Source organism: Schistocerca gregaria, chromosome 2 (genome assembly GCF_023897955.1).
Source record: "Schistocerca gregaria isolate iqSchGreg1 chromosome 2, iqSchGreg1.2, whole genome shotgun sequence".
NCBI lineage: Eukaryota > Metazoa > Arthropoda > Insecta > Orthoptera > Acrididae > Schistocerca > Schistocerca gregaria.
The window spans coordinates 67,534,484-67,557,220 of NC_064921.1; the positions used below are offsets into that span (position 1 = coordinate 67,534,484).

At 43.0% G+C, this 22,737-nt stretch overlaps 1 protein-coding gene across 1 annotated transcript in view; it reads right to left on the reverse strand.

Annotated features, from left to right (window-relative positions):
- Positions 1-22,737, reverse strand: part of LOC126336333 (uncharacterized) — a 257,872-nt gene that overhangs the window by 167,342 nt on the left and 67,793 nt on the right. The window contains exons 4-5 of the mRNA XM_049999896.1: positions 13,525-13,637; positions 13,245-13,396 (exon numbers count right to left, since the gene is read on the reverse strand). Of these exons, the coding sequence (XP_049855853.1) occupies positions 13,245-13,396; positions 13,525-13,637 (265 nt within the window). The remainder of the gene's footprint in view (positions 1-13,244; positions 13,397-13,524; positions 13,638-22,737) is intronic.

The following is a 22,737-nucleotide window of genomic DNA, read 5'->3' on the forward strand; positions in this document are numbered from 1 at the left end:
GCCAGACAGGTGTTGGATTCCTTTTGAACATATTCTTATGACAGTTCCAGTTCCTACTACAGTGTCAGAAAGACAGTACAATTTGCCACTCAATGTACAGAGTACAGAAGCTAAAGTGTGGGAGCACTTCTGCTCGAAGCACAATCGACTGGCTTTTGGCAGTTAAGGTGCAATAGACATTAAAGATAGGTTGTGTTAATCAGTCTATGTGTAGTTGCTTAGTGATTAAACAGTTGTGGGAGAGGATAAGAAGAGGCAGAACAGTTCACGATATGTTTTTACAAAACTGTGTTGTGGAACAATGGCCACATCACCAAATACATCTCTGTCAACTTTTACTGAACATGAATGCCTTGCACTAACAAGTTGAAATTTTGCCACATATTATATTATGGTCTACTTATGCAGTGTTTGAAATTTGGCTTGGATACCACTTGTCCCTTTTGTGCTACCACACTTAAAAAATCAAGGTTTTTCAGGTAATTTTTCAAATTTTTGTATTTTCGTGTGCATGTAACTCAGTTTTTGTGACTGATATGGGCATGATGAGTTCTTTGTGTGTCTAGGTCACACTAAGCTTACCACAAAAAATTATACCCTTTTTGAGTGAATTATATTTGGCATAGAGGGCACCTACAATATGTACCTTTTAATGTATTACGTTTTTTAATCACATTTTGGAATTTTTTATTTTCCCTCAGAAATATGTCGTTGGTGTTTTGATTCATGGAGTTTGTTCTCTAAGTGGATGTTACTGGGTTGTAAAAATTTCACTGGACTGTGTGGAATAGTTCCAAAGTCATTAAGACCTGAAGTTGTGTCTGAAGATAGACAGCCAGATGCGGGTTGCAATTTCCGGGTCACCTGCTTTCACAAGTTATAATTCTGGAACTAACTGGCAGTGGAAACTAATACTTTGTATACGAGTGTTCTACACATGGTAGAACTAGTGTACTGAATTTCAGTCAAATTTGAGACTATGAGCTGGAGCCCTTGGTTGAACTGACATGGAATGACCCATATATATATATATATATATATATATATAGACTTACCAAGCGGGAAAGCGCCGGCAGACAGGCACATGAACAAAACACACACACACACACACAGAATTACTAGCTTTCGCAACCGATGGTTGCTTCTTCAGGAAGGAGAGGGAAAGACGAAAGGATGTGGGTTTAAATATGTCTGCTTGTGTCTGTGTATGTGCGGATGGATATGTGTGTGTGTGTGTGTGTGTGTGTGCGAGTGTACACCTGTCCTTCTTTTCCCCTAAGGGAAGTCTTTCCACTCCGGGATTGGAATGACTCCTTACCCTCTCCCTTAAAACCCACATCCTTTCGTCTTTCCCTCTCCTTCCCTCTTTCTTGAAGAAGCAACCATCGGTTGCGAAAGCTAGTAATTCTGTGTGTGTGTTTGTGTGTTTTGTTCATTGTGCCTGTCTGCCGGCACTTTCCCACTTGGTAAGTCTTGGAATCTTTGTTTTAACAAAGATGATGTAACTTACCAAACAAAAGTGTTGGCATGTTGATAGACACACAAAAAAACACAAACACACACACAAAATTCAAGCTTTCGCAACCAATGGTTGCTTCATTGGGAAGGGGAGGGGAGGGAAAGACGAAAGGATGTGGGTTTTAAGGGAGAGAGTAGGGTGCCATTCCAATCCCTGGAGCGGAAAGACTTACCTACCTTAGGGCGAAAAAATTACAGGTATATACTTGCGCACAAACACACACACACACACACACACACACACACACACACACACACACATCCATCCACACATATACAGACACAACCAGACATTTATAAAGGCAAAGAGTTTGGGCAGAGATGTCAGTCGAAACAGAAGTACAGAGGCAAAGACGTTGTTGAATGACAGGTGAGGTATGAGCGGCGGCAACTTGAAATTAGCGGAGGTTGAGGGCAGGTGGGTATCGGGAAGAGAGGATATACTGAAGGGCAAGTTCCCATCTCCAGAGTTCTGACAGGTTGGTGTTAGTGGGAGGTATCCAGATAACCCGGACAGTGTAGCACTGTGCCAAGATGTGCTGGCCATGCACAAAGGCATGTTTAGCCACAGGGTGATCCTCATTACCAACAAACACTGTCTGCCTGTGTCCATTCATGTGAATGGACAGTTTGTTGCTGGGCATTCCCACATAGAAAGCTTTACAGTGTAAGCAGGTCAGTTGGTAAATCACGTGGGTACTTTCACACGTGGCTCTACCTTTGATCGTGTACACCTGCCGGGTTACAGGACTGGAGTAGGTGGTGGTGGGAGGGTGCATGGGACAGGTTTTACACCGGGGGCAGTTACAATGGTAGGAGCCAGAGGGTAGGGAAGGTGGAATGGGGATTTCATAGGGATGAACCAAGAGGTTACGAAGGTTAGGTGGACAGCGGAAAGACATTCTTTTTGGAGTGGGGAGGATTTCGTGAAGGATGGATCTCATTTCAGGGCAGGATTTGAGGAAGTCATATCCCTGCTGGAGAGCCACATTCGGATTTGAGGAAGTCATATCCCTGCTGGAGAGCCACATTCGGATTTGAGGAAGTCATATCCCTGCTGGAGAGCCACATTTAGAGTCTGATCCAGTCCCGGAAAGTATCCTCTCACAAGTGGGGCACTTTTGGGGTTCTTCTGTGGGAGGTCCTGGGTTTGAGGAAGTGGCTCAGGTAATTTGCTTCTGTACCAGGTTGGGAGGGTAGTTGCGGGATGCGAAAGCTGTTTTCAGGTTGTTGGTGTAATGGTTCAGGGATTCTGGACTGGAGAAGATTCGTTTGCCACGAAGAGCTAGGCTGTAGGGAAGGGACCGTTCGATGTGGAATGGGTGGAAGATGTCATAATGGAGGTAATGTTGTTTGTTGGTGGGTTTGATGTGGACAGACGTGTGAAGCTGGCCATTGGACAGATGGAGGTCAACGTCAAGGAAAGTAGCATTGGATTTGGCGTAGGACCAGGTGAATCTGATGGAACCAAAGGAGTTGAGGTTGGAGAGGAAATTCTGGAGTTCTTCTTCACTGTGAGTCCAGATCATGAAGATATCATCAATAAATCTGTACCAAATTTTGGGTTGGTAGGCCTGGGTAACCAAGAAGGCTTCCTCTAAGCGACCCATGAATAGGTTGGCATGTGAGGGGGCTATCCTGGTACCCATGGCTGTTCCCTTTAATTGTTGGTATGTCTGGCCTTCGAAAGTGAAGAAGTTGTGGGTCAGGATAAGGCTGGCTAAGGTAATGAGGAAAGAGGTTTTAGGTAGGGTGGCAGGTGATTGGCGTGAAAGGAAGTGCTCCATCGCAGTGAGGCCCTGGACGTGCGGAATATTTGTGTATAAGGAAGTGGCATCAATGGTTACAAGGATGGTTTCCGGGGTAACAGGTTCAGTAAGGATTCCAGGCGTTCGAGAAAGTGGTTGGTGTCTTTGATGAAGGATGGGAGACTACATGTAATGGGTTGAAGGTGTTGATCTACGCAGGCAGAGATACATGCTGTGGGGGCTTGGTAACCAGCTACAATGGGGTGGCCGGGATGATTGGGTTGGTGAATTTTAGGAAGAAGGTAGAAGGTAGGGGTGCGGGGTGTCGGTGGGGTCAGGAGGTTGATGGAGTCAGGTGAATGGTTTTGTCGGGAGCCTAAGGTTCTGAGGATTCCTTGAAGCTCTGCCTGGACATCAGGAATGGGATTACCTTGGCAATCTTTGTATGTAGTGTTGTCTGAAAGCTGACGCAGTCCCTCAGCCACATACTCCCAATGATCAAGTACACATACTCCCACATACTCCCAATGATCAAGTACACCCATCAGTCGTGGAACCCTTGTCCGCCGGAAGAATGACGATGGATCAGTCAGCCTTCAGATCAAGGATAGCCTCAGATTCAGCAATGGTGATGTTGGGATTAGGATTAAGGTTTTTTAAGAAGGATTGAGAGGCAAGGCTGGAATTGAGAAATTCCTGGAAGGTTTGGAGAGGGTGATTTTGATGAAGAGGAGGTGGGTCCCTCTGTGACGGAGGATGGAAGTGTTCCAGGCAGGGTTCAATTAGGATAGTGTCTTGGGGAGTTGGATCATTAGGAGTAGGATTAGGATCATTTTTCTTCGGGGCAAAGTGATATTTCCAGCAGAGAGTTCGAGTGTATGACAGTCAATCTTTGACGAGGGCTGTTTGGTTGAATCTGGGAGTGAGGCCTTTGGATAGGACAGAGGTTTCGGACTGGGAGAGAGGTTTGGAGGAAAGATTAACTACTGAATTAGGGTATTGTGGTTCCAGATTGTGTTGCTTGGAATTTTGAGGTTTTGGGGGGAGTGGAGCTGGAAGAGGGAGATTGAGTAGATGGGAGAGACTGGGTCTGTGTGCAATGAGAGGAGGTTGAGGTTTGCTGGAAAGGTTGTGAAGGGAGAGTGAGTTGTCTTTCCGGAGGTGGGAAACCAGGAGATTGGATAGTTTTTTGAGGTGGATGCTGTTCTAATTTTTTCCCCCTAAGGTAAGTCTTTCCGCTCCCGGGATTGGAATGACTCCTTACCCTCTCCTTTAAAACCCACATCCTTTTGTCTTTCCCTCTCCTTCCCTCTTTCCTAATGAAGCAACCATTGGTTGTGAAAGCTTGAATTTTGTGTGTATATTTGTGTTTGTTTGTGTGTCTATCAACCTGCCAGCACTTTTGTTTGGTAAGTCACATCATCTTACCATAGGGACAGTGAAGACAAGATTACACTAATTATAATACACACACTGCACAGAGGCGTTTAAGGATTCATCCTGCACTCCCTAAGCAATAGGAGCAGGAAGGAATCCTAACATCTTGCACCCACTACTTCACAGTGGCTTACAGAAGTTGTGTTTAGATGTAGAGTAAACAGAATAAAAATAAAATTCAAAGATATGTGTGGTTTAAAATTGCTTCTGATGTCAAAATTTGTAAATTATTTTCAGTACTCTGCAGTGTATACCATACTCAGCTCCCTCTGGGCTTTAGATGGGGGTGAAAAGGACTGGTAACACCTGACATCTCAGCTGCCCTGCAGCCCCAGCTTGTTGTGCACATAGTATTAGAATACCTTCCGGGCAGTTTACATACTGACAGCACTGCTTAGCACGAAGGGGGGAGGAGGAGATTGGCAAACAGAGGGAGTTGGAGTAGGTTGACTAAAAGAGGAGGAGGAGACAGACAGAGAGAGTGGAAGGAGAAGATGGTGACCCCATGGTCCTGAGCTGGGGACTGGTCTGCGCCACCAGTGTCCTGTCACCGTAACCCCGGACATGCTTCAGCGACCACCGTACGGCGCGGCGGTGAAATGTTGTGTGCTGCGGGGAATGGTAATCTTGGCTTGACCGCCTGGATTGTGAGGAAGGCCAACCTCTATTAAAAAAAAAACCTCAATCTTTCGGTGTGCTCCGCGCCTAGAAGATGCATGGCTGTTGGGGTGGAACAGTCGCAAGCGGGCAATCTCTGGGGCACCTGCCGCACCCCAGTTGTATAAGGCTTACTCAGGCACGCGGGGCTCTGTCTGAGCGGACTTTTAGTTCCCTAGCTGCTCGTGGGACCGAAATGGACCCTTCGACCTCTACATTTCCCCCTACCAGTGGCTTGGGTGGGCCGCTGGTAGGAAAACACACCCCATCAAAAAAGCGGCTACGCGCTGCGAGTCCTCCAGCGCCTGGTGTTGCTAGAGAATTAACAGAATGTAGTAACGGAGCACATGCTGATAATCAGAATGTGTTTTTGATTATTAAAAAGAAGGAGGGTAGCTTTGAGAGGGTTTCTCCCTTTTACATCCACAAGGGTCTTGAGGGAACTGCAGGAACACTGAAATCTGTAAAGCGACTGTGCAATGGGACTCTGTTAGTTGAAACTTCTAGTTCCCGTCAAGTTGCTGCCCTTCAGAAAGCAAATTGTCTAGGAGAGTACGCTGTCGAGACCGAGCTCCACTCCACTTTGAATTATAGTAAGGGTGTTGTGACGTGTAGGGACTTGGTGGATATCCCCATAGATGTGTTAAAATCTGAGTGGGCTTACAAAGGAATTGTTGACGTGCAGCACATTATGAAACGAGTCAATGGGGACCTCGTCAAATCTGACTCATTTATTCTGACGTTCAGTTGCCCGAGACTCCCAGAGCATGTTAAAGCGGGGTTCTTACGTTTGTCCGTACGGCCATATTTCCCCAACCCAATGCGCTGTTTTAAATGTCAGCGCTTTGGGCATATTACGTTGGGGTGCAATGGGATAACCACTTGTGGTAAATGTGGTCAGCCTGCCCATGACGGAGCCGATTGTTCATCGCCTGTGAAGTGCGTGAATTGCTCTGGGAGTCACCCTGTCTGGAGCCGGATCTGCCCCATCTATCTCAAAGAACGGAAGGTACAGGAGATTAAAACATCTAAGCGCATCCCCTATGGTGAGGCCAAGAAGCTCTTTAAGGCCATGCAACCTCCTGTGTCTTCAACTTCTTTCGCTACCACTCTCAAAAAACCGGTACAACTGGCCACTGTTGCTACGCAAACGGAGGTTGCTAGTGTTAGCACTAATACCTGCGCTTGCCAGTGCACTTGAGCTGCTGCGGTTGTTTTGCAATCTGCGGCTCTCCCCGCTCCATCGGACAAGGCCGTGGTTGCTGACATTGAGGTACTTCCTGCCTCTCCCCATATGGCGCCTTCTGCCCAGGCGAGTCAATCTCCAACTGTTGACAAGGCTCTGCATTCCAAGCCCCCCAAGACAAAGCCTCAGAAGATGAAGGTTCTGCCACCCGAGGAGGCTAGTCAGTGTCGGTCCGATGACGAGGCCATCGTACTGTGTGACATCTCCCGTGGGTCGTCATCGGAGCTTATGGACATTGATGTCGACCGGAGGCGATCTTCTCGCCCCAGGAATAAATCTCCGGCCAGTACGGTCTCTCCTCCAAAACACAGAGGCAGGGTGAAAGTTCAGCCACCCTGATCACTGGCTCCCATATTATAGTCGAACCTGAATGGGTTCAGGATGCATGTGGCCGAATTACAACTCCTTATACGAGAGTGTCCCTTGTGCTTATGTCTCCAAGAGACACATTTTCGGGCCACTGATTCTCCTTCTTTACGGGGCTATACCATATATCGAAAAGATGATCTGACGGGGCAAAGGGCAAAGGGTGGTGTTGCTGTTTTTGTCCGTGACATGCACCCCTCATCTGAGCTCCCTCTCGTCACCAACTTGCAAGCAGTTGCAGTTGACATTCTTGTGGGTCAGAGGCTCACAGTCTGTTTAGTTTATTTACCACCTCCGGATGCGATAGACTCTGATGCTCTCACGGTCCTTATTAGCCAACTCCCCCGCCCATTTCTTCTTCTGGGGGACTTCAACGCTCATAATGTCTTATGGGGCTCTTCAACTACTTGCACCAGGAGTCGCATTCTGGAAAGCATCATGATGTCTGAAGAACTGTGCCTCCTCAACTCTGGTGCTCCCACTCATTTCTGTACTGCTTCCCCGGGTCGTCATCGGCTATTGACCTTTCCTTTTGCTCTCCAGCACTCGCGGATTCTGCTCTGTGGGAGGCTGCAGCTGACCTCCATTCTAGTGACCACTTCCCCCTCTGGATTCGCCTCCTGGATGAGGCTGTGGCATTACCAGTGCTGCCCCGGTGGCACCTCTGCAGAGCTGACTGGACACTTTTCAGCCAACTGGCTGGTTTGGAGCACCGTGCCAGCGTCCACGAATGGGTAGACCATGTTGCAGCCGTGATCTCACATGCTGCTGAATTGTCAATCCCACGGTCATCCGGTCATCCCAAGAAATCGTTCTTGAACTCCATCTCTCGCTCCACTAGTTCTACGAAACTATGGGAAGCCATCAGGAGGATTTCCGGGAAACTCAGCCAGCTCCCTGTCACGGCATTGCTGCATCAGGGATGTCTCCTCACGGCGCCGAGAGACATTGCCCAGACACTGGCCATGCATTTTGCGGACTCTACCGCCACTATTAACTGTGATCCAGATTTCTGCCACTACCGCACTGCCATCGAAAGGGGTCACTTGGACTTCCGGTCTCTAAATTCTGAACCCTATAACTGCCCCTTCACAATGTGGGAACTGGATTCAGCGCTGTCTGAGGCTCATGATACTGCGCCTGGTCATGATCAAATCCGGTACAGCATGCTGTGGCACCTGTTGCTGCCATCCAAGGAAGTTCTCCTGAACTGTTTCAATATGATATGGTTATCCGGCATGTACCCTGACTCGTGGAGGGAGGCGATTTTGATTCCCCTCCTCAAACCAGGGAAGGACCGAACGCATCCCAGTAGTTATCGGAGTATTTCCTTGACGAGCTGTGTTGGGAAGACGTTGGAACGCATGGTCAACCGCCGCCTGGTTTGGCTGCTCGAGACCAGGCAGCTCCTTAGCCCCTCTCAGTGTGGCTTTCGGAGATGTCGTTCCACTATAGACAACTTGACCCTGCTTGAGGCCGCCATCCAGCAGGCCTTTCTACGTAACCAGCATTGTCTAGGGGTCTTCTTTGACATTAATAAGGCGTATGACACTACTTGGCGCCGCCTTATCCACAATCAACTCCATGAGTGGGGCTTTCGTGGCCGTCTCCCCATCTTCATTCGGTCCTTTCTTTCTCACCGCCTCTTTCAGTATCGGGTTGGTAATGTGCTATCGGATTTGTACGTGCAGGAGAATAGTGTTCCTCAGGGCAGCGTTTTAAGTGTCACCCTCTTTGCCGTCGCTATTAATAGTATCACATCCACTATCCGGAGTCCTGCCCAATGCTCCTTGTTTGTGGACGAATTTGCTGTTTTCTGTTCTTCCTCCAGTCTTGTCACTGCTAGTCGACAGTTACAGCTTATGATAAAGCGCTTAGAGGCATGGACTGCAAAGATGGGTTTTACCTTTTCTGCAGACAAATCTGTGTTTGTTCATTTTAATCGTTCTCGGCATCTTTTTACCTCCCCTGAATTGCGTCTGAGAGACACCGTTCTTCCTTTTAGAGACACTGTGAGGTTCCTGGGCCTAACTTTTGATTCCAAGTTGTCATGGTTGCCTCACCTTAAAGACCTCAAGGTGCGGGCACTGAAGGCACTGAATATTTTGAAGTGTCTGAGCCATTGGTCCTGGGGAGCAGATCGGGCGCGTCTGCTGCAGTTTTATAGGGCTTTCGTCCGATCGCATCTTGACTATGCTTGCACCGTGTATGGGTCAGCAAGGCCTTCGTATCTGAAGATCCTTGACACAGTACACCATGAGGGTATCAGGCTGGCCACTGGTGCCTTCCGTACCAGTCCCATCCCCAGCCTGTGTGCTGAGGCAGGGGAACCGCCGCTTGCCATCCGGCGGAAACTCCTCATGGTGCGACGGGTGTGTCATTTCCTTGCCTTTCCTACCTCCCCTGCGTACCCTACCGTTGCCTGACCGCCTATGGAACGTCTCTTTTCCAGTCATCCCAGGGCAACGAGACCATTTGGGTTTCGTGCTAAGCATTTGCTTGAGTCCCTTGGTGTGGAGCGTGTGGCCCCCAACGACAAGGTTTTACTCGCCTGCCTCCCTGGTTGATCCAGAGGCCCAGCATCCTTCTAGACTTGTCGGAGAACCAGAGTAACTGCACTCCGGCGTTTGTTTTTACCTCCTTATTTTACGATATTTTAAACCAGCATCCGGACCATGTACCTGTATTCACAGATGGCTCTAAACAGGGGGACTCTGTTGGTTGTGCTGTTGTTTTCCCTGATCGAGTCGTCAAGTTACGGCTTCCTGCGGCTTTTACCATCCTCGATGCCAAATTGTTTGCAATCTTGCCAGCATTGGAGCATATGAGATGTGTTCCCAGTTTTAAGTTCCTCATCTGTTCTGACTCCCTGAGTGCCCTTCAGACCATGCAACACTTGTACGCAGCGGATACGGTCGTCCAGAACATCCATGATGCCCTACTCCACCTGCAATGGCAGGGGAAGGCGGTTTCTTTCTGCTGGGTGCCGGGGCACGTGGGTATTAGGGGAAACGAACTGGCGGATGTGGCTGCCAAAGATGCATGTTCCCTCCCTCACGTTGTTGAATGTGCCGTCCCCCTCCATGCTGTAACCTGCCTTTTGCGTTTTCGTATTATGCATCAATGGGAAGAGGAGTGGCTGGCAGTTTCTGACAATAAGCTGCGCCTAGTAAAGGCCACTACGCGACCATGGCGTACGTCCTACCAGTCATACAGGCGGGATGAGGTTCTCCTCACTCGCCTCCGCATTGGGCACAGTCCCTTAACGCATGGTTTTTTACTTCGGCGGGAGGACCCCCCAATCTGCAGTGCTTGTGGCGTCCAGATTACTGTCCGCCACATTTTACTTGACTGTCTTTTATTCTCTTACCAGAGGGCGGTGGTTTCTTTGCCACCGGATTTGCCCTCTATTTGGAAGACGACGCAGCGACTGTGGTTAAGGTCTTACGGTTTTGTGTCCTGTCCAATCTGTTGCCTCTGATTTTAGGGAGAGGGTTTTAATGTGCTGCTGGGTGACTGGCTCACCCAGGTTTTAGGTAAGAGGTCCGCCAGTCACGATTACGCCCTTGTTTCCTTTCGGCATCTGTTCCTTTTTTCCTTGTGTTTCCTTTCCTTTTTTAGTCTGTTTCTTCTCCTCTTGTTTTACCTCTGTATGTGAGCAATTGGAAATGCATCAGGCCTGTGTCTTTTAGCCGTTCTCCTTGTTTGGTGTCCGTCTTCGTCCCTTCACCGCATGTGTTCCTGTTTCTATGCGTTTGGGCGCTGATGACCACGCTGTTTAGCGCCCGTAAACCTCAAACACACACATACACACACACACACATACAGGAGATGGCCAGAGAAAGGTAGGGAAGGGGAAGGACAGAGTGAGGGAGGAGGACAAGATGTGTGCAATGTACACAATAAAAGTTTGGCAGGTGAAGCCAGTAAAAAGCTAGTATTTTAGATAAAAATTTCAAGTTCACGCAGAAATATTATTGCAGTTATTTGTTCCCTCATACTGTACTGAACTTGATTGTGATAAATAATAATTTAGAACATTACTGCATAGTTCTCCAAGGTTACTGCTGAATATAAAACTTACATTGCATAGCTGTATATAAATGTATTTTCAATACAAGAGTTATAAAGATAAACTGATTAGCATCTGAAATGTTCCTCAGCATGCAAGGGTATTATGTTTCTAGTTCCACAGATATGTTAAGAATTCCAAATTACTTATATTTTGCACTATTTCTAAAAGGTCACAGTTTCTATAGAATTAAAGAATACATAAATTACTCACACTGACATAAGTATGCCATATTTTACTACAGTCTTTGCATAAAAGTCTCTTTTCGCCACTACTCCTCTGTTCTCCCTCCCCAGTGCAGTCAGACATCCAAGATTTTAATTCTTTTTGCTCATAATTAAACCTTAATCTTCCTTCATATCTTCATTGGAGTACATTGTACACTGAAGAGCCAAAACATTATGACCACTTTCTTAATAGTCTGCTCATTTGTCTTTGGAGTGAAACTCATTGTTGATTCTGTGTATCAGAGGTCTGACAGTTAGTTGGTAGGTTTTTTTAGGTATCTGCTATTAGATGTTTACACACAGGTCACGTAATTCATGTCAACAATGGGACATTGATTTGCATATGCAGTGAAGGTGAACGACAGCAACCCAAATGGCTTCCATATGATGTATCAGATGAATTTTGTCACTGAGATATCAGTGTGAGTTCACTATAATGCTCCTCAAACCACTGTATCATTGTTCTGGCTTTGAGAGATAGACAAAGTCTGAAAGATGAATCAAGCATGAAGGGCTGCAGCTGGTTCATACCTGTTAGTGTGTCTTCGATTACCACACGTCCCATGAAAGCACAGGATAATACTGCTTCCACCAAGCTGCGTCTGTGGCATGCTGTACATTTTGAGCCACCATTCAGCTCAATGATGGTGCTTGTGGAGATGATCATCCACCTAGTGTAGCAAATACATGATTCACCCAAAGATCCAACACGTTTCCATTATCAATGGTCGAATCCTGTTGGTCCCATTCCCACTGCAATTGTAATTGATGATGTCATTGGGTCAACATGGGAACATGTAGTGGCGGTCTGCTGCAGAGCTCCATGTTCAACAATGTATGATGAATGTTGTGTTGTAAAACACTTGTGTGTGCACCAGCATTGTGCTTTTGAGCTATAGATGTCACATATCACCATCTGACCTACTCTGCAGAGCAGACAAGCCTCCTAACCCCATGTTCTGTAAATCGTCATGGATATCCAACCATTTAGTGCCTAGTGGTGGTTTCACTGTCGTCCTGCCTCTTTCCACAGATACTCACAACAGTAGCATGTGACAGTTTGACCAGCTTCACCATTTAAGAGATAGGCTACTCCAAAAATGGTCCAAATGTCTCTGAGCAGTATGGGACTTAACATCTGAGGTCATCAGTCCCCTAGAACTTATAGCTACTTAAATCTAACCAACCTAAGGACATCACACACATCCATGCCGGAGGCAGGATTTGAACCTGTGACCGTAGCAGTCACGCAGATCTGGAATGAACCGCCAGAACTGCTTGGCCACCACAGCCGGCAGAGATACTCCTTCACAGGCTCTGCTTAATAATAATCTGCCCTTTGTCAGATTCGGTTATCTCAGCAGATTTCCCCATTTGCAGCCCATATCTTCACTAGGGTAATCCCCCATCCATGTCTGCTCTGCTTACATACTTTTTTTTTTACCTTGTCACATGCCAGCAATGACATCAGTCCGAAACCAGCATTGCGGTGGGTGGTGGTCATTATGTTTTGGCTTATGTGCATATTTCTCTGTGACAAATAGCATTTCAAGCATCCAAAAGAGAGTGATAGCATTTACATTTTCACTTCATATAGCAAATTATCACTTGAATATATTTTGGCTTTAGTTTTCATCAGTAACACTATTTGAGAAGTTACATTAAAAACAAAATAAGGATTCAAAAATAAATCTTAATAGCTTCTCTGCATGATTTAGATCAAAACCTTTGACTCATTTTCAAACACAACAAGCAGATCTTACTTTTATACAATGGAAACTCCATGTTGGAATTCCAACAGTCTTTTCATATAGTAGTAACAGACTTTTTGTTGTGCTTGTCTGCATCTCAACATGTCAGCTTTATATTAAGCAGAGATCTTACTTTCATACAGTTTGATGATCACAGGTAAAGATTAAGGAAATTGTGTGATATCAGCATATAATAAAAAAACTGCAAAAATGTTAACTTACAAAAATGTTTGAAGAAATGTTTGGTACTGTATTCCAAGCATTTGACTGCAATGACACCACTGCTGGACCATCATTTTGTTTGTTGAAGAGCCTGATATCCCCACTGAATTGTCCAGTTTTTGCTGTAGTGGATTTTCTTTTCGCCAGGCGCTCTTGCAAATGCAATAAGAAGGGTGAGAGTATATAAAATTATAAAACATGTACTGTATCATATTTTTTACACTAAGATATGGCATATGTTACATAAACAAAAGAGGAGAGTGAAATTTCTGTTTCTTACTTTTTCTTAGTGAGACAGACAGTTGCTTCTTCTGAAGATTAAGAGGAGCACTATACTGGGATGAATTGCTTGGCTCTGCTTTCTGACGCTCTTCCTGATGAGATCTGTGGTATCTAAAAGTTCAACAAATGTAAATTATGGTGTCTACTGATAAATCCAATATTTATAAATATTAATTGATCTACTCACAATGACAGTATATGTTACAGAAGCTATCTAGATTTCAGATGCAATGTAAAAAAAAATGTTTCATCTGTCTTATAAAATAAATATTCTTGTCAAGCATGAGGAAATATTTATAATTTGGCAATTCTTAGCATTGTGCTCTCATTTCTTTGTAAATACCCTTGCATAGACAGAGCAAAGTAGAATTAAAAACTAATTTATTAGTTCCCTTTTATTCTCCATAAACTACTCAGCATAAGACTTTTTCAACTCTAATTCACATTTCTGACGAGAAACACACAGTATTTGCGGTGGATTATCATGAATTTCCCTGTTTTTGGTGGGTCAATTCCACCACCTACAAAGTGGAATTTGTTTAGTATATGGCTTACAGAACTGTATTTTACAAGTACATACATTTAATTGATGTTGCTATTGTTGTGGTCTTCAGTCCAGAGACTGGTTTGATACAGTTCTCCATCCTGCTCTACCATCCTGTGTGAGCCTCTTCATCTCTGAATAGCTACATCATTCTCAGTCTGGTTACTGCATTAATCTCTTGGTCTCCCTCTATTAGTTTCCAATACTAAACTGGTGACCCCTTGGTGTCTCAGAATGTGTCCTATCAACCAATCCCTTCTCCTGGTCAAGTTGTGCCACAAATTTCTTGTCTCTCCAAATTTATTCAGTACACCCTCATCAGTTACATAATCTACCCATCTAATCTTCAACTGTCTTCTCTAGTCCCACATTTTGAAAGCTTTTTTTCCTTTTTGCCTGAATTGTTTATATCCATGTTTCACTTCCATACATGGTTACAATCCAGACAAATATCTTCAGAAAAGGCTTCCTGGCACTTAAATGTATATTCGATATTAACAAATGTTTCTTCTTCAGAAATGCTTTTCTTGCCTTTGCTAGTCTACATTTTATATCCTCTCTACTTTGGGCATCATCAGTTATTTTGCTGTCAAAAAACAAAACTCATTTACTACTTTAAGTGTCTCATTTCCTAATCTAATTCTCTTAGCATCATCAGATTTAATTCACCTTTGTTTCCTTATCCTTGTTTTGTTTTTGTCTATGTTCATCTTATTTCCTCCTTTGAAGGCACTGTACATTCCATTCAAGTGCTCTTCCAAGTCCTTTGTTGTCTCTGACAGAATTACAATGTCATCGGCAAACCTCATAGTTTTTATTTCTTCTCCCTTAACTTTAATTCCTACTCCGGATTTTTCTTTAGCTTCCTTTACTGCTTGTTCAATGTACAGATTGAATAACATTGGGGACAGGCTACAACCCTGTCTTGCTCCCTTCTCAACAACTCCTTTCTTTCATGCCCCTTGAATCTTATAACTGTCATCTAGTTTCTGTACAAGTCATCAATAGTCCTTTACTCCCTGTATTTTACCCCTCCTACCTTCAGAATTTCAAAGAGAGTGTTACAATCAATATTGTCAAAAGCTTTCCCTAAGTCTACAAATGCTATAAACATAGGTTTGTCTTTCCGTAACCTACCTTCTAAGATAAATTGTTGGGTCAGTATTGCATTGCCTGTTCGTGCATGTATCTGGAATCCAAACTGATACCAGTTTTTCCAATTTTGGAATTGGAATTACCACATTCTCCTAAGAGTCTGAGGGTATTTCACCTGTCTCATACATCTCGCACATGAGGTGGAAGATTTTTGTCATGGTTGGCTCTCCCAAGACTATCAGTAATTCCGACAAAATATCATCTGCCCCTGGGGCCTTGTTTTGACTTAGATCTTTCAGAGCACTGTCAAATTCTTCTCACAGTATCATATCTTTCATCTCGTCTTCATGTATGTCCATTCCCCCTCTCTATAACATTGTCTTCAATTTTATCTCCCTTGTGTACACCCTCTATATACTCCTTCCACCTTTCAGTTTTTCCGTCTTTCTTTAAGACTGGTTTTTCATCTGAGCTCTTGATATCATACAACTGCTTCTCTTTTCCTGCAGGTGGTATCTAAGTTTCCTCGAGTGAAATACCTTCTAAATCCTTCCATTTGTCATCCAGCCATTTCTGCTTAACCATTTTGCACTTCCTTTTAATCTCATTTTTAAACCTTTGTATTCCCTTCCACCTGCTTCATTTGTTGAATTTTTAAGTTTTCTCCCGTCATCAATCAAGTTCAATGTCTCATGTTATCCAAGGATTTCCACTAGTCCTTGTCTTTTTATCCCTGCTGCCTTCACTATTTCATCTCTTAAAGTTACCCATTTGTCGTCTGCTGTATTCCTTTCCCCTGATTTAGTCATCTGTTGCCTTTTGCCCCATCTGAAACTCTCAACAACCTCTGGTTCTTTCAGCTTATCCAGGTCCCATCTCTTTAATTTCCTACCTATTTGCAATTTCTTCAGTTTTAATCTACAGTTCACAACCAATAAATTGTGGTCAGAGTCCACTTCTGCCCCTGGAAATGTCTTAAAATTTAAAATCTGGTTACTAAATTTTTGTCCTACCATTACATAATCAATCTGAAACCTCCAGTGCCTACAGGTCTCTTCCACCCATACAACCTTCTTTTATCTTTCCTAAACCAAGTGACCGATGACCTCAGTAGTTTGGTCCCATAAGACCTTACCTTATCTTGAACTAAGTGTTAGATATAATTAAATTATGCTCTGTGGAACATTCTACCAGCTCGCATCCTCTTTCATTCCTTTTCCCCATTCCATATTCACCTATGGTTTTTCCTTCTCTTCCTTTTCCTACTATTGAATTGCAGTACTCCATCATAATTAATTTTCATCTCCTTTAACTATCTGAACAATTTCATATATAAATACACTCCTTCACTAACTATTGCCACATAGAATAACTCTGAAAGTGTGGTAGTAGCTGAAATGTTTGTGGGACAAATGTCGAATGGGACAAGGGCCATAATATGACCTTTGTTTCTTGTTGTTATGTGGGGTCATGTCAAGAGATATGAAGGTTAACTTCATTTTTATTTTTTATTTTTTTTTTTTAAATTTTAATGGGGTGCTATAGTTTGGTACTCATTTTCTGATAGAAGCTATAGAGACGAATCCAATGATGTGTAACAGTAAGGTTTTTGGAGGTCAACGAAGGTCAGAAAGGTGGCATGAACGTACATTTACAGACGGTGTTCAAAGTTATGACCACTGGTATCAGTGCAGTGCTGCAATCTTCTTATCAGGGATTAAGTGGTATTCCTTATCACTTTGGCATTTATCGAAGCACATGCTCTGTCAATTCTCTCTTGTATATCTTCAGGTATAGCTGGAACATCTTTATAAACAATGTCTTTTATGAATCCCCACAAGAAAAAATCCAGAGGTGTCAAGTCTGTCGAGTGAGCCGGCCACGACACATCTCCTCGTTCAATCCAATGATTTGGAAATTGTCTCTCAAACTCATTTCTACCCATTAGCAAAAAATGTGCTGGACGCCCATCATGTTCTTGTGTGTGCGAAGACTGTAAGATGATTATCCAAAAAGTTCACACATATAAATGCACCCTAATAGTACTAAAGGAAGTCATATGTAGCATTGCTTTTGAGAATAAAGGCTGTGAACCTTGAGTGGAAAAACAATAAAATGCGTGCAGAACTAAATTTATGCAATAAATTATATGAATTTCAAAAGCAAATGTGACAATCTTCATGAATGTGATATTTCTGCAGAGTGAAACCAATGCCTCAGCAGGTGATACTAGTTACGTGTGATTCATGACATCATATGTTTCATCTGTTCTGTAATTCCCACCAAGAACAAGAACCTTCATGAATGAGGAAAACTCAAAGTACAGATTATTAACAAAAGACAACCACCTCTTACAAAAATTAATTTGTATATTGTCCTGACAATTAACTATCACCAGATTTCTAAATACTAAATGTGGTTACCTTGTCTAAATGTAACTGAGCAAGTAGTGTGCTGTTATTTCCACTGATCTTCTCTCTCCTCACTCAATAAAGCAATTTTGTTTCAGAACGAATAATCAGGCACTGAAAATTCTGAAACTTCCTGGCAGAATAAAGCTGTATACCAAACTGGTCCCCAACTGAACCATGGACCTTGCCATTGGTGGGGATGCTTGTGTGCCTCAGCGATACAGATAGCCACACCGTAGGTGCAACCACAACAGAGGGGTATCTGTTTAGAGACCAGACCTATGTGTGGTTCCTGAAGATGGGCAGTATCCTTTTTAGTAGTTACAGGGGCAACAGTCTGGATGATTGACTTATCTGGCCTTGTAACATTAACCAAAACGGCCTTTCTGTCCTGGTACTGCAAACGGCTGAAAGCAAGGGGAAATTACAACCGTAATTTTTCCCAAAGGCATGCAGCTTTACTGTATGGTTAATATGGTTAAATGATGATGGTGTAATCTTGGGTAAAATATTCCGGAGATAAAATAGTTCCCCATTTGGATCTCCAGGTAGGGACTCCTCAGGACACCATTATCAGGAAAAAGAAAATGTGTTCTATGGTCCGAAGTGTGGAATGTCAGATCCCTTAATCGGGTAGGTAGGTCAGAAAATTTAAAAAGGGAAATGGATAGGTTAAAATTAATGAAGTTTGGTGGCAGGCGGAACAAGACTTCTAGTCAGGTGAATACAGGGTTATAAATACAAAATCAAATAGGGGTAATGCAGGAGAAGGTATAATAATGAATAAAAAAATAGGAGTGCGGATAACCTACTACAAACAGCATACTGAATGCATTATTGTGTCCAAGATAGACATGAAGCCCACACCTAACACAGTAGTACAAGTTTATATGCCAACTAGCTCTGAAGTTGACAAAGGGATTGATGAAATGTATGATGAGATAAAAGAAATTATTCAGATAGTGAATGGAGATGAAAATTTAGTAGTTATGGGCGATTGGAATTCAGTAGTAGGAAAAGGAAGAGAAGGAAATGTAGTAGGTGAATATGGAATGGGGGTAAGACATGGAAGAGGAAGCTGCCTTGTAGAATTTAGCACACAGCATAACTTAATCATAGCTCACACTTGGTTCAAGAATCATAAAAGAAGTTTGTATACATGGAAGAGGCCTGGAGATACTTGAAGGTTTCACTTAGATTATATAATGGTAAGACAGAGATTTAGGAACCAGGTTTTAAATTGTAATACATTTCCAGGGGCAGATGTGAACTCTGACCACAATCTATTGGTTATGAACTCTAGATTAAAACTGAAGAAACTGCAAAAAGATGGGAATTTAAGGAGATAGAATCTGGATAAACTGACAGAACCTGAGGTTGTAGAGAGTTTCAGGGAGAGCAATAGGGATCGATTGGCAGGAATGGAGGAAAGAAATACAACAGAAGAAGAATGGGTAGCTTTGAGGAATGAAATAGTGAAGGCAGCAGAAAATCAAGTAGGTAAAAAGACAAGGGCTAGTAGAAATCCTTGAGTAACAGAAGATATATTGAATTTAATTGATGAAAGGAGAAAATATAAAAACGCAGTAAATGAAGCAGGCAAAAAGGAATACAAATGTCTCAAAAATGAGATCGACAGGAAGTGCAAAATGGTTATGCAGGGATGGCCAGAGGACAAATGTAAGGATGTACAGGCATATCTCACTAGGGGTAAGATAGATAGATATTGCCTACAGAAAAATTAAAGAGACTTTTGGAAAAAAGAGAACCACTTATATGAATATCAAGAGCTCATATGGCAACCCAGTTCTAAGCACAGAAGGGAAAGCAGAAAGGTGGAAGGAGTACATAGAGGGTCTATACAAGGGCAATGTACTTGAGGGCAATGTTATAGAAATGGAAGAGGATGTAGATGAAGATGAAATGGGAAATATACTGCATGAAGAGTTTGATAGTGCACTGAAACATCTAAGTTGAAACAAGGCCCCGGGAATAGACAACATTCCATTAGAACTACTCACAGCCTTAGGAGAGCCAGTCCTGACGAAACTCTACCATCTGGTGAGCAAACTGTATGAGACAAGTGAAATACCCTCAGTATTCAAGAAGAATAGTATAATTCCGATCCCAAAGAAAGCAGGTGTTCACAGATGTGAAAATTACCGAACTATCAGTTTAATAAGCCACGGCTGAAAAATACTAACATGAATACTTTACAGACGAATGGAAAAACTGGTAGAAGCCGACCTTGGGGAAGATCAGTTTGGATTCCGTAGAAATATTGGAACACATGAGGCAATACTGACCCTACAACGTAACTTAGAAAATAGATTAAGGAAAGGCAAACCTACGTTTTTATCATTTGTAGACTTAGAGAAAGCTTTTGACAATGTTTACTGGAATACTCTCTTTCAAATTCTGAAGCTGTCAGGGGTAAAATACAGGGAGCAAAAGGCTATTTACAATTTGTACAGAAACCAGATGGCAGTTATAAGAGTCGAGGGGCATGAAAGGGAAGCAGTGGTTGGGAATGGAGTGAAACAGGGTTGTAGCCTATGCCCAATGTTATTCAATCTGTATATTGAGCAAGCAGTAAAGGAAACAAAAGAAAAATTTAGAGTAGGAATTAAAATTCATGGAGAAGAAATAAAAACTTTGAGGTTCGCCGATGACATTGTAATTCTGTCAGAGACAGCAAAGGACCTGGAAGAGCAGTTGAATGGAATGGACTGTGTCTTGAAAGGAGGATGTAATATGAACATCAAGAAAAGCAAAGCCAGGATAATGGGATGTAGTCGAATTAAACCAGGTGATGCTGAGGGTATTACATAAGGAAATGAGACGCCTCAAGTAGTAAATGAGATTTTCTATTTGGGGAGCAAAATAACTGATGATGGTCGAAGTATGGAGGATATAAAATGTAGACTGGCAATGGCAAGGAAAGCGTTTCTGAAGAAGAGAAATTTGTTAACATCAAGTATAGATTTAAGTGTCAGGAAGTCATTTCTGAAAGTATTTGTATGGAGTGTGGCCATGTATGGAAGTGAAACATGGACAATAAATAGTCTGGACAAGAAGAGTATAGTAGCTTTTGAAATGTGATGCTACAGAAGAATGCTGAAGATCAGATGGGTAGATCACATAACTAATGAGGAGGTATTGAATAGAATTACATAGAAGAGAAATTTGTGGCACACCTTGACTAGAAGAAGGGACCGGTTAGTAGGGCATGTTCTGAGGCACCAAGGGATCATCAGTTTAGTTGCTGGAGGGCAACGAGGAGGGTAAAAATCGTAGAGAGAGACCAAGAGATGAATACACTAAGCGGATTCAGAAGGATTTCGGTTGCAGTAGGTACTGGGATATGAAGAAGCTTGCACAGGATAGAGCAGCATGGAGAGCTGCATCATACCGGTCTCTGGACTGAAGACCACAACAACAACCAAACTGGTACTCAAACCTAGGACCTTTCCTTTTCATGGCCAAGTGTTCTACTGACTGAGCTATCCAAGCATGAATAGTGACCTGCCCTCACAGCTTTACTTCCACCAGTATCTTATCTTCTATCTTCCAAACTTCACATAAGTTCCTCTACTTACTGGCACTCATGGAAGAAAGGGTAGTACAGAAAAATGACTTAGCCACAGCCTAGTGGATTTTTCCCAAATGTGGAACGTGTCCTCATTTGAAACTTTGTAGTGCACAGTTTTAATGTGTCGTGAGGTTTCAAGTTATTACATATACCCCAAAGCAGAGTTAAGGTTCATTTTTGTGTAAGTAAGGTTGTCTAATGTGTGCTAACATGCTCATCCTCTATCAAGCTGGCTTTATTTTCATGAAATTTGAAACACAATAGTTCAGAATGTTGATCTACATGTTCTCAGTTTACAGCATTTTTCTCACCGTTTAAGGAAAATGGCCTTTTATGGTGATTACTTTTACTTGCCCTGGAGCTAGTAAGTGTCTTCAATCCTCAAATCTTGATAATCAGATAGCTTGCTGAAGGAGAAGTTGTATAATGTTGGTACTTACAATAAATGCATGTTGTTATTGTCATCTGCAGTCCAAATAATGGTTTGATGCAGCTCTCCATGCTACTCTATCTTGTGCAAGCTTCTTTATCTCTGGATAACTACTGCAACCTACATCCTTATGAATCTGCTTAATGTATTCATTCTTGGTCTCTCTCTATTATTTCTGCCCCCCCCCCCCCCCCAACTAAACTCGTGACCCGTACATGTCTCCATGTGTCCTATAAACTGATACCTTCCTTTAGTCACATTGTGCCATAAATTTCCTGTCTTCCCAATTCTATTCTGTACCTCTTCATTAATTATGCCATCTACCCATTTATCTTCAGCATTCTTCTGCTGCACCAGGTTTCAAAAGCCTCTGTTCTCTTCCTGTCTAAACTGTTTATCACACATGTTTCACTTCCATACATAGCTACACTCTAGATAGATACCTTCAGGAAAAACTTCCTAACACTTAAATCTATACTCGATGTGAATGAATTTATCTTTTTCAGAAATGCTGTTCTTTCCCTTACCATTCAACATTTTATATCCACTCTGCTTCAGCTATCATCAGCAAGTTTGCTGCCAAATATTAAAAGTCGTCTATTGCTTTTAGTGTCTCATTTCCTAATCTAATTCCTTCAGCACCATATGATTTAATTAGACTATATTTAATTATTCTTATCTTGCTTTTGTTCATCTTGTGTGCCCCTTTCAAGATGCTGTCCATTCAGTTCAACTGCTCTTCCAAGTCCTTTGCTGTCTGACAGAATTACAATGTCATCAACAAACCTCAAAGTTTTTATTTCTTCTCCTTGAAGTTTAATTCCTACAGCAAATTTTTCTTTCGTTTTCGTTACTGTTTGCTTAATGTATGGATTGAATAACACCAGGGATAGACAAAAACCTTGTCTCACTAGCTTCTCAACCACTGCTTCCTTTTCAGGCCCCTCAGCTTTTATAGCTGCCATCTGGTTTGTGTACAAGTTGCAAATTTCCCTCCACTGACTCTGTTTTACCCCAACTACCTTCATAATTTCAAATAGAGTATTCCATTCAACAAGGTCAAAAGCTTTCTCTAAGTGTACAAATGCTATAAACATAGGTTTGCCTTTTCTTAACCTATCTTCTAAGAGAAGTTGTAG